Genomic DNA, 16,121 nt, shown 5'->3' with positions numbered 1-16,121 from the left:
TGATTTCTCCTGTGCACTTCCAGCTACTTTTCCCCAGAGTTTTTGAATTTATCAGTGAGAGAAAAACAATCATCGTCTCAGTATAAGGGATAATAATCACAGCATCAATATAAAGATTCACAAATGTCAGTAAATTCCTTGAGGGAGATTGCTGAAACTATCAGAATGGGTGTGAGGGAATGAACAAAGAAGTTGAAAAAAAAAAAAATAGAGGGATAAAAATGTTTATACCCCAAAAAAAAAAGCTGACCACAAAGAGCGAAGATGCAGGTAGGAAAAAAGTCCCAGCGTTTAATGTGTTTCTGTCAGCTAGCACCGTGCTACATGACCTCAGGGTAATGATCACACACAAGGCACCGACGCCAACGATATCGGCCACTTACGTAGGTTATTTCGCTGGGTCCGCAAAATTCCGGCTTTATCCTGGTCATTCAGCCCGAATGAGCAAATTGGGCCAGCCTGCTGATGGACCCGCCACCCACAAGAGGGGGACAGGGGTGAAGGGCAATGTGGATCAGGTGAAAGACAACATCCTTGAGGTGTGGAGTGTCCCAAGAACATAAGCTAGGTCATGAGGTTGAGAGATACTGGCTTGATATAGTCGGGTTAACCTCAACACATGGATCAGGGTTTGAAGCCAGTCTCTTGGAGAGGTGCCAGACTCTATTCCACTCTGGAATTGCAGTCTGTGAGAGGCAGTGAACAGGGGTGGCTGTAACTGTTTTCCATGGCTCATTGCTTTTACAATGGAATTTTCACCAGTAAATGAGCAGATTGCCTCGTTCCACCTTTGCATTAAAGACCTGAACAAGTCTGCGTCTGCGGTAATGCAGATGCTTTACGGGTCTGATGTGGCAAAGAGAGGGCTGAGCATGAAAGCAACGCTGCTGATTTACCAGTCTCTCCCCTACGGTCACAAGCTGTGAGTAGTGACTGAAAGAAAAAGTTTGAAGATGTAAGCTGCAGAGATAAAAGGTGTCTGGGGTCTCCCTTAGATTAGAGCTCTCTGGGCTGACCTTCGATTGGCTGTCCCTCATAAACAGACGGTTTGAAAAGCAGGTGGCTGGAGCTTCTGTGCACACAAATAGAGCCGTATGCCTGACAATACTGCATTAGGGATTTCTTTGACATACTCATAAAAGCAGAAAAAACTATCAAAGATTTTGGATAATAGGGATTAGATGCACATACACTGACTTCACTATTTTAAATTTCATCATGTTTAATATCAGAATCCACCATCATACCAGTAGAAGAGACAGAAAATACTGCACCCAGCACCTTTGTGTCATTTCTACACACACACACACACACACACACACACACACACACACACACACTGGATAAACCAAGAGAAAGATGTAAAGATCCACTGTCGCCAAGTGCTTGCTCATAGGGGGTCGTTTTGACTGTTGGGTTTTCTCTGTATTATTGTAGGGTCTTTACCCACAATACAAAGCGCCTTGAGGCGACAGTTTGTTGTGATTTGGCGCTATATAAATAAAATTGAATTGAATTGAATTAAAGAAGAGAAAGCATCTGTGATACCACTCTTCACTTAATTTCATTTTGAGACACTTAAAGTCCCCTGACAGTCTTTTACACACACACACACACACACACACACACACACACACACACACACACACACACACACACACACACATATATATATAAAAAGCTCCATACCGCGCTGATCCATCCAGATTAGCTCTGTGAATGAAGCTGAGTTTGGCATCAGCCCAATACAACTTCTGTTCCACCAGGTCGATGGTGAGGCCGTTAGGCCAGTAAATGTCCTCATTCACTATCACTTTCCTGTTACAAGACAGAGGCGTAAAATTAAGTGTGAAAAACCAAAAACCTTTCTAAAACTTCTGCTTCAAAATACTATACCACAAAATATCAATAAAATACTACTAAAAATACAGAATATCTAAGTATAGTCTTATGTACCTGTTGCTGCCATCCATGCCAGCACGCTCTATCCTGGGCTCCTCTCCCCAGTCTGTCCAGTACATGTAGCTGAAGGGGAAAAGAAATATTTCACTCATCCACACAAAATAAAACCACAGGGCCACATTACCTTTTTTTTTGCTTTTTGCTTTTGCCTGACCATTTTAATCAAATCTACTCATCTTATTTGATTTAGTGTTTCCTCTATTTCTATTTTTCATGTAGATGCTATGATCTGTACATTGAGTCATTTCTTTATAATTCTGTCATTTATTTGCCATATTTAATAACCCCGCCATTTTCAAGGCTCTGGTTAGTTTGTTAAAAAAATAATTCAAGATATTTCTCAACATGACATTTTATATATGCTATACCAGTTAATTGGATACACCAATAAATGAATATTGTGCTAGACATATGTTACTATAAATTACATTTGCATCTACTGTCAGGGTTAAATAAAAACCAGCAGAAAACAACTATCCTGAGATAGTTGTGTAGTAGTACACAGGTCATCCAGAGGGCTGCTGGAACAGTATTTTGTGGACAGATGAGAAACTTTTGAAAACTTTTTGGGCTGAATGCTAAACTTTCTGTCTGGACACAGGAAAATACTGAATCACAGCATCAGGACCACATCCAATCTGTGAAAAATGGCTGTATTAATATCAGGTTTGGAGCTTATTTTGCTTAATATGATCCCAGATGGATCACCATCATTGACAGAACAAAGAATTTTAATTATACAAAGAAAAATGTCAGGATGTCTCTTCGAACTGAAAGGTTTGCATAATTTCCCCTCCACAATTCATAAAATATTTCCTTTATGATCAACAGATTTGCCAGAAACTCCAACACAGAAACACCCCATGGTTCTTGTGCTCTATATACATGTGATCTATGCACATTTGCAGTCTAACTTTTCCTGGTATTGACATGGTTTTCAGCCTGTGTGAACTAACGGTTCATACTGTGAAGGATACATAACGCACAAGCAATGCAGGAATGAGGAAGTGCTAATTTAAGTTAAAGAAAACAATTTTAGAGATCCCATAGAGAATTTAGGAATCATTCCAGTAAAATGGGGTATTTAAAAAAAAGGCACGTTTTAACATAACAAGGTCAAATACCATTTAGGGCAATAACCAGAAATGTGCTTCCAGCTCCACTGTATTCTAGTCATACTGCATTTATCCGCGACACTATATCTGTCATCAGGCTTTGCTGATCCAAAGAGTTCTGGGTAAGAGGACGGAGGTCAGTGTGAGGTGAAAGAAAACATTGCAGGCATTCTTCTCCACTCACCTTATTCTCATAAAAACACTTTGAATTAAAGCTGAAAGTATGTACTTCAATCACACCGTGATTGTCTTATTTAAAATCCCTGAATCCTCCAAATACTTATGGACCTAACTGTGGCATCTCTCACTCCTTATTCAGGGCACATGGACACAGATTCAGCACCCTTTGCAATGATGTTCAAATGAATTTTGTACCCTTAAGTGTAATTTTAATGTTTTAGCATGTTTTAAGTGGTGTACTTTAAGCCAAGCTTCAGTCTTTTGTAAATTCAAAACAAACCCATGCAAGACTGCTGAAACTTTTTTTATATGAATGAAATGCACCTCATAACTGATAATACCTGTAAGTGATCTATTCAATAACAAAATAATAATAATAATAATAATAATAATAATAATAATAATAATAATAATAATAATAATAATGATCTCTCAGTACTATCAAGAATATATCTGTGTACATTTCTGTGTGTATTTTGTTACCGTTGGCCAGGGTTGAGGGCGATAGCCCTGGGCTGGTCCAAGTCCATCCAGAACAACACCTTCCTTGAGGTTCCATCTAAGTTGGCCACTTCAATCCGATTGGTCTCCGAGTCCGTCCAGTAGAGCTTTTTACCCAACCAGTCACAGGCCAGCCCATCAGGGCTGTCTAACCCTGATACTACCACTTTCTGGCCTGTTCCCAGCGCCTCTTTAAGGGCTGTAAGTAGAAAACAAATTCAAGTGAAATTGTGATATGAAAAAGGGTGCATAGTTCAATAAATCCTTTAACACATGCAGCCAGTTATTTTATAAGAAAGTCCTCACTAAGTACAAAAATAAAAAGTAAGTATGCAGTCTTACAGTTGGAAGACTGATTCCAGTGTGTCTGTTTGATGGCTTCCTCACTGACATCTGTCCAAAATATCAGGCCCTCAGAGTACAGGAAGTCCACCGCTGCTGCATCTTCCAGGTCACTAACAACAATGGCGGACTCCCCTCGAACACCATCTGCATCCACCAACCGCACGTCACGCCGGTTGGCAAAAAGGAGGAGAGGTGAGCCTGGAATGGAAAAGATAATTGATGTAACATTTGAAATGATTTCATTAGACTTCAGTTTTCTCACAATGTCCTTTCATACAGAGCTGCAAAGACACTTACATTCCAGTGGTTACACTAACTGTATCCCAGTGGTTTGTAAAAAAAAAAAAAAAAAAAAAAATCAATTTGTTGTGGGTTCAGCAATATCTGACAAAAACTTTTTTTCTCAAATTACTGCAATTATATTGTAAAAAAAAAAAAAAAATAAGCAAAATTAAAATTATGCTTTCTGATTAATCAAGTACAAACTGAAAATTGTTCTATTTTTCCTGGAAAAATGTGGAAGACACCAGAATCTCCCGAAGACCAACAAGAGCTCTGTTCAGTGAGTCCGTCTATTGAAGAGTTTTGGAGGTAGGATTCTCCACAGTCTAATCATCACCTCCCTATGAGATTGCCAATAATCAGTACCATCACTGCCAGGTTGGAGATGGCAGGGGAGGATATTAATAAGCAATTATTAAGGTACCATTATCCACTCTCCATAATTCAGAGATACACACTTGGGAGTTTACTTTGCAGCACAATGAGAAAGAGCGCACGCTACACCAGCAGAAACCACTTCTCTGTACCTGCAGTTCTAACTCGCTCCAATCGGTCTCCTTTTACAGGTGTAAAATGGATCTCCTCTCTGCACCGCACACACACATAATGGAGTCTTTCACCAACAAACACATACGCCAAAGGAAACCAAAAGATGAGAGGATAAACTAGTTCTCCAAAAATGCAGTTACACTGTTTTTAATTTTAGAGTTAGATTCTGAAAACAAAAGCAATATATCCTCCATATGTATTCTCTTACTGAGATCAGTGTAGCCTCTTCCCACATGCATATTAATTTCAAAGCACAGGCACTGTGACCAGGAACTTGTGTGTGCAAGCATCTATGTGCAACAATAATATAAATTTAATGCATTAATGAGAAAAGGCTGCTTTCTCTTTAAGGCCATAATTTTTAAATCTGTCAACCGGGTTTGTGAAAGTGGAATTCTAAAACATCGCTGAAGAATAATTCACACCAATTAGGATCACTTGCAGAATGAATCTCCAACAGATGACTGTCAAATGAGCTTCAATTTGACAACTATAATCCTTTTCTGAGCTCAGAATTAAATACACATGAAAAATGTAATTGTCACTTAAATGCTGATACTGATTATAGGCCCAGCGTATCTTGCTAGATTGCTAAGTCTAGACCCACAAAGAGTGAAGGTCACACCAGAATGCAGAACAAGCTAGGGTAAAATAAACAAAAAAAGACATTTGTACAAGACAGCATTGCCACATGTCAGGGTCCAGGTTCAATAAGGCTGTGTCTTTGTGAGTGCTGTTCAGTAACTCAAGAGGTGTTGTCCTTCTACTGTTGAAGGTAGTAGTGATCACAGCAGCTGCCACAGTGCCTCTGGGGAGTCTTGTGGTTTTGGCCAGGCAGGGTGGCAGAGCTACTACACTGTGGTTTGGCACAACCGTGCCTCCTGTGATCCAACAGCATGAAGACACTCTGTCTCTATTAGTATGAACACTGTCCAGAAACAATAGCCAAGCCTTAAAAGACACACGGCACTGCTCTTATTAAGTTTAGTGTCTCCACAATGTAGTAGTTTACACATTTGTCTAAACCATTAAAATGTAAATCAGTATGCAATTACTGTAAGCCTTACGATTAATAATGTGGTAGGAATACGAGACTAGGAACAGACAAGAATCAGGAGCAATAATAGCCACCACTGCGTCACATGTAGTGGGATGCTCAGGTTGCTCAGACTGGGGCTGGGCAGGGCATACAGCCGACTCTGGATGCTGGGTTTGAGGCCGGGCCCTGACCTCCCTCACCCTCAGAGCAGGGACAGGTATGGGGACAGGAAACGGAAAACTCAAAATCCTGGGTCTGAAATCAATTCATGGTATAAGTGCCGAACAGGTATCTCAGTAAGTCGCCCATGCTAGCCTATGTTAGCTAATGCCATTTAGCAAAAATATCAAAACAGCTTTAATGTATCAGGCTACTAAAAAAAGAAATCTGCTGTTTACTACTAGAGTACTGATGCCCATCTATAACAAAAACTAATGCCTGAGGATTGATGTCAATATATGGCAATATCTGACAAAAACAGTTTATTGATACACTTTGATAGGTACTAGCAAAGTGTTGTTGTGGTTGGGAAACACCACAAACAAGTCACCAAGTGATACACCTTTACTCCAGAGTTCAACTGTTAACAAACCAGAGCTGCCAATATTATTTTATGAAATGCTAATTTATTTGAAATAGTATGCTAATGCTACTTAACATTAGGATTACTTGTCAACTTGGAAGTTATCAAAGCGCCTTAAGGAGACTGCTGCAATTTGGCGCTATAAAAATAAAATGAAACGGAACTGAATTGAATTAAACGATAAAGAAGTAGCTCTACAACACACAACACGGGCTGTTGTTGGTCTTTGAGACATCTGCAGAGAAAAGTTTTCATATACAAAGAGCTAAAGTGAAAGTGTTGATGAAACAATGAAAACTGTCCACTTTAGCCACTATCTATGCTTTCCTGTAATGGTTACAGGAAAAAATGCTTCTGTTTTGAAAAACATTTTAGAAAAACGTTTCCTTTCACTCCACCTGAACACACCATCTCTATAGCAGCTCCACCCCTTTGCACTTGCGCAGACAGACTGCACATAATTGGGAGCTGGTTCCACAGAAGAGGGGCCTGAAAGCTGAAGGTTCTTCCTCCCATTCTACTCTTAAGTATCCTAGGAACCACAAGTAAGCCAGCAGTCTGAGAGCAAAGTGCTCTATTGGGGTGATATGGTACTATGAGGTCTTTGAGATAAGATGGTGCCTGATTATTCAAGACCTTGTAGGTGAGGAGAAGGATTTTAAATTCTATTCTAGATTTAACAGGGAGCCAATGAAGAGAAGCCAATATGGGAGAAATCTGCTCTCTCTTTCTAGTCCCTGTCAGTACTCTAGCTGCAGCATTTTGGATCAGCTGAAGGCTTTTCAGGGAGCTTTTAGGACAGCCTGATAATAATGAATTACAATAGTCCAGCCTAGAAGTAATAAATGCATGAATTAGCTTTTCAGCATCACTCTGAGAAAGGATGTTTCTAATTTTAGAAATATTGCGCAAATGCAAGAAAGCAGTCCGACATATTTGTTTAATATGTGCATTGAAGGACATATCCTGGTCAAAAATGACTCCAAGATTTCTCACAGTGTTACTGGAGGCCAAAGTAATGCCATCCAGAGTAAGTATCTGGTTTGACACCATGTTTCTAAGATTTGTGGGGCCGAGTACAAGAACTTCAGTTTGATCTGAATTTAGAAGCAGGAAATTAGAGGTCATCCAGGCCTTAAAGTCTTTAAGGCATTCCTGCAGTTTAGAGATCTAGGGTCTAGAGAAAGCATATGATAGGGTGCCAGGAGACTGTATGAAGAAGTCAGTGTGCCAGAGACATTTGTGAGGGTGGTGTAGGCACAGGTGTAATGTTTTACCAGGTTAACAGATCACATGGTTATTGTACCAAAAATTAAAAAAAAAAAAAAAAAAAGACATCTAAATCAATTCAAGTTCTCTTTGTGCTTTAATCGTCTGTACCCCATAGCGACTGCCTTGCATTTCCTCTTAACGGCTGTGGCTGGCCACCATTTGTGTATAAAAACTTTTTTTGTACATACTATATTTTGACATATTTTAATAACATCAATACTTATCAATAAATCTGGAATAAAAAGTGGATGTGTTGATTAAATATTTTACAATATTTTATGCGTTTCCTCCCAAGTCCCCTAAAACGCTCTGGCCTACGTTTATCTAGTGAGTGCAGGCTGTAAGATCACTGTTTAGCTCATGAAGCATCCATGTGTATTTACTCTGGAGGCGGCTGTAAATCTTTGTGAAAAGAGTTCGAAACGAGTCAGTGAGTCAGAGATGCTCACTTCTGTCCAATGACAGCAAAGCTGAGGTGAGTTGTTGAGGATTTCCAGGACTTCTCTTTCGGGAACTCCTGCTATTTTAGTAAGCACTGCGGATTTGGCCGCTGTTAGCCCGGGCTGCAGAAACGTTCTTCGAGGTGGATCTAATGTTCTGGACAACTCGGACAATTAGCAAATAAACTCTCATATATGTGAGAATGTAATCAAACTGTTTATCCGAGGGAAAGTGTGATGTTTAGGACCTTCAGGCCTAGCATTAGCTGGCATAATGTGAGCTTATAATCAACTGTTGATAATTAGCCGGCTCCTGTCAGCTGTCCGTAAACGGGAGGGTTGCAGGTCTACTGAAAATCAGTGATTGCAACAATAGTGGGACTCAAGAAGCACGAGGTGATAATAAGGTCATATGTAATAATAAGGTAATAAGGTGAGGTAATAATAAGGTGAAATGTAGATACTGATTAATTTTGTTGTCATGTTTCTCTTCGGAGTTACTTTGTCAGTTTATTTTCTGAGGAATTTTGTGTTGCATTGAGTTTTTAGTAGTGAATCAATAACAGACCTCTCAGGTGATATGTAGTAGACACTGATCAATTGATCATCGGTTATTTTTTTGCTCAATTTTCATTTGTTTTCTAGTGAAATGTGGCTTTTATGTTCATTGAACATTTTTTATTTGTTATTGTTTGCAAGGCATAAAGAAGTTCTAAGTAATTTATTTGTTTTAGTCACATAAATCCTCATTACCTATTTCATGTATGCAGATGAACTGAACCGGGGAATTTGGTACTGTTACACCCCTGGGTGCAGGACAGCAAGACGGTGGTGAGTTGTGAGGTAGGAGTGACAAATGGGTTCAAGGTGGGGGTGGGATCAGGGATCAGCTCTGAGCTCCTTCTTGTTTGCAGGGGTGATGGACAGGCTGACAGATGAGGTCAGGAGTCTGTGTGGACTATGATGTTTACAGACAAAATTGTGATCTGTAGTGAGAGTAAGAAGCAGATGGAAAATAGACTAAAGGGGTGGAGGTATGCACTGGACAAAAGAGGACAGTAGAAGCAACACAGAATACATTTGTGTGAATGAGTGGGAGGCAGATGTAACAGTGAAGCTGCAAGGAGCAGAGGTAGTGAAGGTAGATGAGTTTAAATAGCTGTGGTCAACAATCCAAAGTAATGGGCAGTGCACAGGATAGGGAGAAGAAGAGAGTGCAGGCAGGGTGGAGTGGGTGGAGATGAGTGTCAGGGGTGATTTGTGACAGAAGGATAGCAGCAAGAGTAAAAGGGAAGGTTTACAAGATGGTAGTGAGACCTGCTATGATGTATGGTTTAGAGAGCAATGGATGTTTAATGTGGAGCTGCCTGGCAGGAGGAAAAAAGGAAGACTGCAGAGAAGATTGATGGACGCAGTAAAGGACAATATACAGAGGGTTGGTATGACAGAGGAAGAGGCTAGGGACAGGGTACGATGGAGGCACATGATCCACTGTGGTGACCCCTAAAGGGAGCGGTCGAAAGAAGAAGAAGAAGAAGAAGAGGACTTAATGTAGTGACCACACTGAAAATTACACCCTAGATAATCTTTTTCTGAAACAGACACTCAGCCCGTATACTCAATCCACTTCTATAGGAAGTCTTTTGCAACCACAGGCAGGTTTAAGGCACGTCTGCACTGGCTTCACCTTTCAGATCTGGAAGCTATGTCCATCTTTTTTACTGTCTATGTTTTCCCCCTGAAAAGTGCCTGAAAGCAGTCATACAGCAGGGTTTTCTGCAGTGGAATTAAACATAAAGGTGCAGGCCATCAAAAAACCTCCTGATAATTCCATCAATTAAAAACTGTCTACTTATATTTTAAGATGATGCCAATGCCCCACGGCAGTAAAAGGACCAAACCTCTCTGTGAACATAAAGCCAGCAGCGTCCATCACATCCTAATCCTAAAAAACAAAGAAGGGTTCCAAAAGAAGTTTCAAAAAAGTAGGGAATGCACTGCTGAACTCCTTTCCATGCGTACACACTCATGCACAAATGAATACACGCCACTTCTCAGCTCTCCTGTTTTGTTCTGCTTGGAGAAAGCTAGCAGGCCCCCTCACTTTACATCTTATCAGAACCCATCTTAACAGAGGCCTCTGTGTGTTTGGTGAAGGGCTAAAAGGAAGGAAGACATTTTCTTGACACCTCCCCAATTGGGACGAGAAAAAATGTGCATGATAAGAGTAGGGAGCATAGTTATGCAGTGTGTGTGTGTGCGTGTTAGAGCGGGGACCCCTGAGAAATCAAGGTAGACTCCCACAGACTTCCTCTCTCTCCACCTCTGCTAGTTCTTTCCTATTTTCCCTTCCTACCTACTTCTCCCCCTCTTCTTTTCTCCTGTCCCTCTGTAACTCTCGTGCCTGTTGTTTCTTTCTGTCCTCCCTTTTTCCTCTTTCTCTCTCTTCCATTCATTACATCAGGCTTTTATGAAATCCAAACAGCACAGAACCTCCAACCAGACTAATAAAAACAGGAAAATATATCAACCCCCTACTTACATTTTTCCTCAGCACTGTTACCATACCCCTTCCCCTCACGTTCAGCCCCTCAGATTTCCCTTCTAGCCCTTCAACTACTTTCTCTTCCCTTCTCATATTCTAATGCATCTCATTCACTAATTTTGTAAGGCTGGATATCAAATCTACGTTTTTAGTAGTACCCAATGAAAGATATCCTAACTTAAGTTTTTCCAGTTTCACTTATGTTTTATCGGCTTTCTGCCTTGAACTTAAAATTTATTTGTAAATCTCAGAACACAAGTTTGGTGTTTAAGTGTGTATTTGCATAACCCTGATGTAAGCCAAATTCATGAGAGCCAGATGCTATCACCTCAGATCTTCTTTATATTTATAATAGTGAACATGTGCCAAACACACGGCCGAGCTGTTTTTAACTGTAATCATCTGCATTGTGGCACAGTTACTTTGTAGCATGTGGTATTTATGAGACTCAATTAAATCAGTATTCATATTCCTGTCAATATTTTAATACTGTCTGACAACTGAAATGCAGAAACATGTGAATGTATCTGTATTATTGTTTTCAGGATTTAGCTGGTTTTTTTTGTTTCAACATAAGTGAAGGTCTCTACTAAAACAGTGTTTTAAAACATCAGACATGAGTGCCACTTCTTACAACTTCATAAGGCAACCTGTCAACACACACACTTAGATGGAGTTGCACATATTTCTCCTTTGTTTTTGTTTTTTTGTTTGTTTTTTAAGTGTTTTCAGCCAGTGGCTGTGTGCAGACATGCTTAGGATATCACTGTTCTTCAACTGGGAGAACCACGTCAACTATTACTTCTTATGTGCAATTTTTAGTCATTGCATCTATGCTGGAGGCATTGAATGAGCAGCATATTAGCAAAGCATCAGCTCTGATGTGCCTCATGTGCCCACACAAGATGCATTCAAGGAAAGGGCTCACCACTCATACACAATCACAGCTCCATGCACCACTAAGTGAAACAGAAGCATATCTGCTTGAAGAGCACATGCATGGAATGCTTTACTTACTCTCCGTGTGTTTATACACCACTCCACATTTAATCATTAATCTCTGGCTCTCTTCCACAGTGTGTCTTTGGTCCTGTCTCTCACCCCTCACCCCCAACCAATCACAGCAGTTAGCTGCTCCTCCCTGAGCCTGATTCTGTCGGAGGGAGTTTTTCCTTCCCACTGTCACCAAGTGTTTGCTCATAGGGAGTCATCTGATTGTTGAGGTTTTCTCTGTATTATTGTGGGGTCTTTACATTACAATATAAAATGTCCCTAATGACACACAAAACAGACTCTATTAATGTTTTATTTTTCTATTTATACTTTTGGAAAACTGTTACATTAACATGTCTGCAATATTTAAGTACTACATATGACTAAGATTAAAATATTTTTATACACTGCAAGACTTAATTTTATTTTCTATCAATCATTATACCCTGATAGGATTCAAGGATTCTTTATGGTCATTCGCATCACATTTGCATGCAGTGGAACAAAATTCTGTCCTCAGGTCCCAGCGTAGCCCATGTGATAGTTATGAAATTCAAGTAATTTAAAGAAGAATAAACAGAAATATGGGCAATAATAAAATAAAGAAAATATATATATGTATGTATGCATACCTTTATAAAACACACATTATTACACCTGTGTGTGTGTGTGTGTGTGTGTGTGTGTGTGTGTGTGTGTGTGTATACATACACACGCACACACACATAAATCATGAAGGAATTACTACTAGAAGGTTGACAATAATTGGAATTGGAGCAATAAGTAATGAGTGAGTAGTTACTGTTTTCTGTCTGTGTTTGGATAAGAGTTTATCAGAAATAACTCACATAGAAAGTGTTGCGTATGATCTACTTAGAAGTAATTAAGAACTAATGATTCAGTAATACAGTATCTTTCAGTCAGTTCTCTAAGTAACCATTATCTACTATCCAGTCCAGGATTAGGAATGATAAGGGGAGTTCTCATGAAGTGTTATCATTGTGTGTTTGAGGGCTCCCCTTCATCCACTGTGGATATATTTCTTATTTTTTAATTGCCCTACAGAGTCAGCAACTATGCTTTATGTGCTTTTTGAAACTATTAAAACCATTAGGACACTAAAAACACACACACACACACACACACGCAGTCTCTAACCAGCTCAGTGAAGACATTATGAGGAAGCTAACTCAGAAAAATCTTAATGATAAACTAGCTGAGTTGGTAGGGCATGTGGGTCAAACTGATCATTCAAGGTAGAATAGTCAGAGCATAACCTCCACTCAGTTAAGAATGAGTGCTTTGCCTATTTTTTGCCTATTCTTCTTATGAAAATTGGCGCTATGCAACATTATACCCAATTACTCAATGACAGTGACTGCTAACTGAGGAAAGGAAAAGAGCAGCTTTAAAAAGAATGCGCAAAGATTGCGACTTCAATGAAAATTATACTCTCATCACCAAATCTGGATTTGACCCTACCTGTATCTTTGTACAAAAAAACGAGTGAGCTTAAAGGGGGGTATCGAGTTCGTCGAAGTGAGTTATATATGAGTTATTAGAGCATGAAATACTATGCTTTAGCTATAAGTGGCCAAATAGAATGCATTAGGACCTCCAAAAAATGTATCCATATGAGAGAAAACTAAGCTCCGCCTCCTGCTGAGCAGTTTCAGGCGATTAAATAGTAATACCGCAATTCAGGCAGTGGAGAAAGGAATGCTTATAAAGCCATCGATCCTGATAGGAAAATCTCGGCCTTGTTCAGTGGCGTTTTTTCCCCTCTAATAAACACACCGGCTTCTTTTCTCTATTACAGCAGAAAGCCTGTCTGACATCCGACACCGAGCACGAATGGTTGGAGCTACCGAGGCCCGACAAAATAGCCAGGCTGGCTTTAAAGTTCATTTCTGTTCCGAGTCATACATTCTGTAACTATGACGGCTGTAAAATTGAGCTGAAAGCACGAGGATCAGTTTGGTTACACAAGACGTATCATAAAGTGTGTCGCCAACACCAGTACAAAGTTTAAAGACTTTGCAACTATTGTGTTGTTTCCCCTTGGGATATAAAAACCTAAACTTGGACACAAGAAACCACGGCTAGACTGAGTTTGGCCAAATGTGGGAAATATTTGAGGGGGTGAAGCGCACAAATGCACAGCTGAGTCGCACCGTGTTCACCAGGATTCTTATCAGCTTTCGTCTTGCTGCTTCCCCAACCTTCCTTAAGGATCCATGTTGTGAACAAAAAAGTAAACGTACCGTCAACCGCCGACAGAAGGCAACTCCACAGCAGCAACACTACCAGCAGACCGCCCATTTCAAGTCCTCTGCACTTTAAATCCATAACTCCGGGTCCATTTTCTTATCTTTACTCCTAAATGAAGTTGTAAAGCGCTCCACTTCTCAGTGCTTACATGTACACATATGGGTCTGTATTCCGCTGTAAGGCTTGATATGTGGCTGCACGCATGAGTGTGGGCTTCTGTGTGTCCTACGCTATCGACTACACTTCTTCACCCCGGTTAAACCGCTCGCGCTACTTTATACTTTGGACTCTCGAGCTCGCGCACGGAGAGAAAGGGCAGGCGGACGTGGAATTACGTCACTCAACACGAGGCTGTACCATTTTTATTCTCACTAATTTGACTTTTGTGTAAATGTCATAAGTATCTGATGTTTGACAGCGTATCTTCAGTTAGAGTAAACGCACCTGTGTTGCCTTAAGGACACATATTTATGTCCCTGCATATAAAATTCTAAAACAAGATGTCAAGAGAAGTGTTTTTCAAATTAAGGGAACCTCTACATAATTAGGCACGATTTAAGGGAATTTACCAGTTAAGAGACAACCAGCCACATCCATGAGCGCTGGCAGATACAGATGGAATTCAGCCTGAGACAGGAAGAGCGATGCATTTGGGAAGAATAAACTTCTGTTAAACATGTATTTATTGTACAAACCTGCAACTGTATCAAAAGCTGATTGTTGCCACACTTCAAGGAATGTCAGCTGCAACTGTTTGTGGGAATGAAAGTGACGTTTTTACTTTTTTCATAGGTGACCAGTTTTGTACAAAGGTGTGCTAGATGCAGCAGTAAAAGGTCATTTTAACCTACACGTGTAAGAAAAAATGTATGCCCATTCTGGTCTTCATAAGTAATAAAATATAGTAAGCAATAAAGGTGCTTCAGGGTGGCTGTGGCTCAGAAGGTAGAGCAGGTCATACTCTAGGTAGTTGGTTCAATCCCTGCTCCAGTCTGCATGCCAAAGTACCCTTGGGCAAGATACTGATCCCTGAGTAGCTCCCAGTGTGTTCATTGGAGTGTGATTGTGTGTGTGCCATACCATTTCTGATTAGCACCATGGACTTAAAGGATTTAAGGCATATTGTAACATACCCCTGGCTCCCCAAAATATGTTTGGTTTCAAATGCAAGAGCCAGCAAGTCATGTGATCATCAACTAGTAAAATAAATCAATAATACTTATCTACACCCAAAATTGGTAATATGCTTACCATAATATTGCTAAATACTATTTAAAAAAGAAATACTGTTCTGAATTACTGCTATTATCAATTACACTTTGGTGTCTGTAAAGAAAAAATGCTGACACGTGCTGTCTGTATATCAGATGTGCTGTAAGCTTTACCGTATAACACTGTGAGCAGTTTGGTTTTAATTATACTTTTATTTTAGCATTTCTACTGAATTCTCTTGTTAATTGCTGTAAAATGTAACTGTATGTCCTCTGACATGTATCCTGGCTTCAGTTTCAATACCTGTATCAATACCTGTATCAATACCTGTATCAATGCCTGTACAGGCACACATCCCCACAAATAAAGGCATACACACTCTGGTTACCGACAAAGTTGTTCTCCTTAATAATAATTGGTCGGTGTGAACCATGCCACAATCAAAACAAGTTCCACTGGACCTAAAAGAAACATTATAGATTTCCACAAAACGGCTCCAAATGCATTTCCTGATCATTCATCATTTCAATCTACAAATAAAAAAAATAATCTTTTAAAGAATTTTCCTTTAACGGTGGGCCAGCTTCAAAGATCACACCAAAAGCATTACATGCAATCCTGGCCAGGGTGTACCTCAGCTTTCCTCCTTATCTTATAATTATATATCATATAATTTTATGATATATAATACTTGGTAATAACTAAGTTATTAGTATTTCTAGCTCACAAAACTAGCATTTAGGATACACAACTAACATTATATTATCTGTGTATTATCTGCTCATTGGCACCAACAGGTTATTCTAGTTGAGCAGATGGTTACACTGTGATA

At 39.8% G+C, this 16,121-nt stretch overlaps 1 protein-coding gene across 1 annotated transcript in view; it reads right to left on the bottom strand.

Moving 5' to 3' along the window:
• The window catches only part of lrp5 (low density lipoprotein receptor-related protein 5), a 69,512-nt gene extending 55,357 nt beyond the window's left edge, over positions 1-14,155 (bottom strand). The window contains exons 1-5 of the mRNA XM_030731323.1: positions 14,071-14,155; positions 4,101-4,301; positions 3,741-3,957; positions 1,957-2,025; positions 1,690-1,818 (exon numbers count right to left, since the gene is read on the bottom strand). Of these exons, the coding sequence (XP_030587183.1) occupies positions 1,690-1,818; positions 1,957-2,025; positions 3,741-3,957; positions 4,101-4,301; positions 14,071-14,155 (701 nt within the window). The remainder of the gene's footprint in view (positions 1-1,689; positions 1,819-1,956; positions 2,026-3,740; positions 3,958-4,100; positions 4,302-14,070) is intronic.
• Positions 14,156-16,121: the final 1,966 nt, after the last annotated feature.

The sequence above is a fragment of the Archocentrus centrarchus genome, chromosome 6 (genome assembly GCF_007364275.1).
Source record: "Archocentrus centrarchus isolate MPI-CPG fArcCen1 chromosome 6, fArcCen1, whole genome shotgun sequence".
NCBI classification, from domain to species: domain Eukaryota; kingdom Metazoa; phylum Chordata; class Actinopteri; order Cichliformes; family Cichlidae; genus Archocentrus; species Archocentrus centrarchus.
Note: the sequence above shows the minus strand (reverse complement) of the source record. Positions and strands in the feature narration are given on the sequence as shown.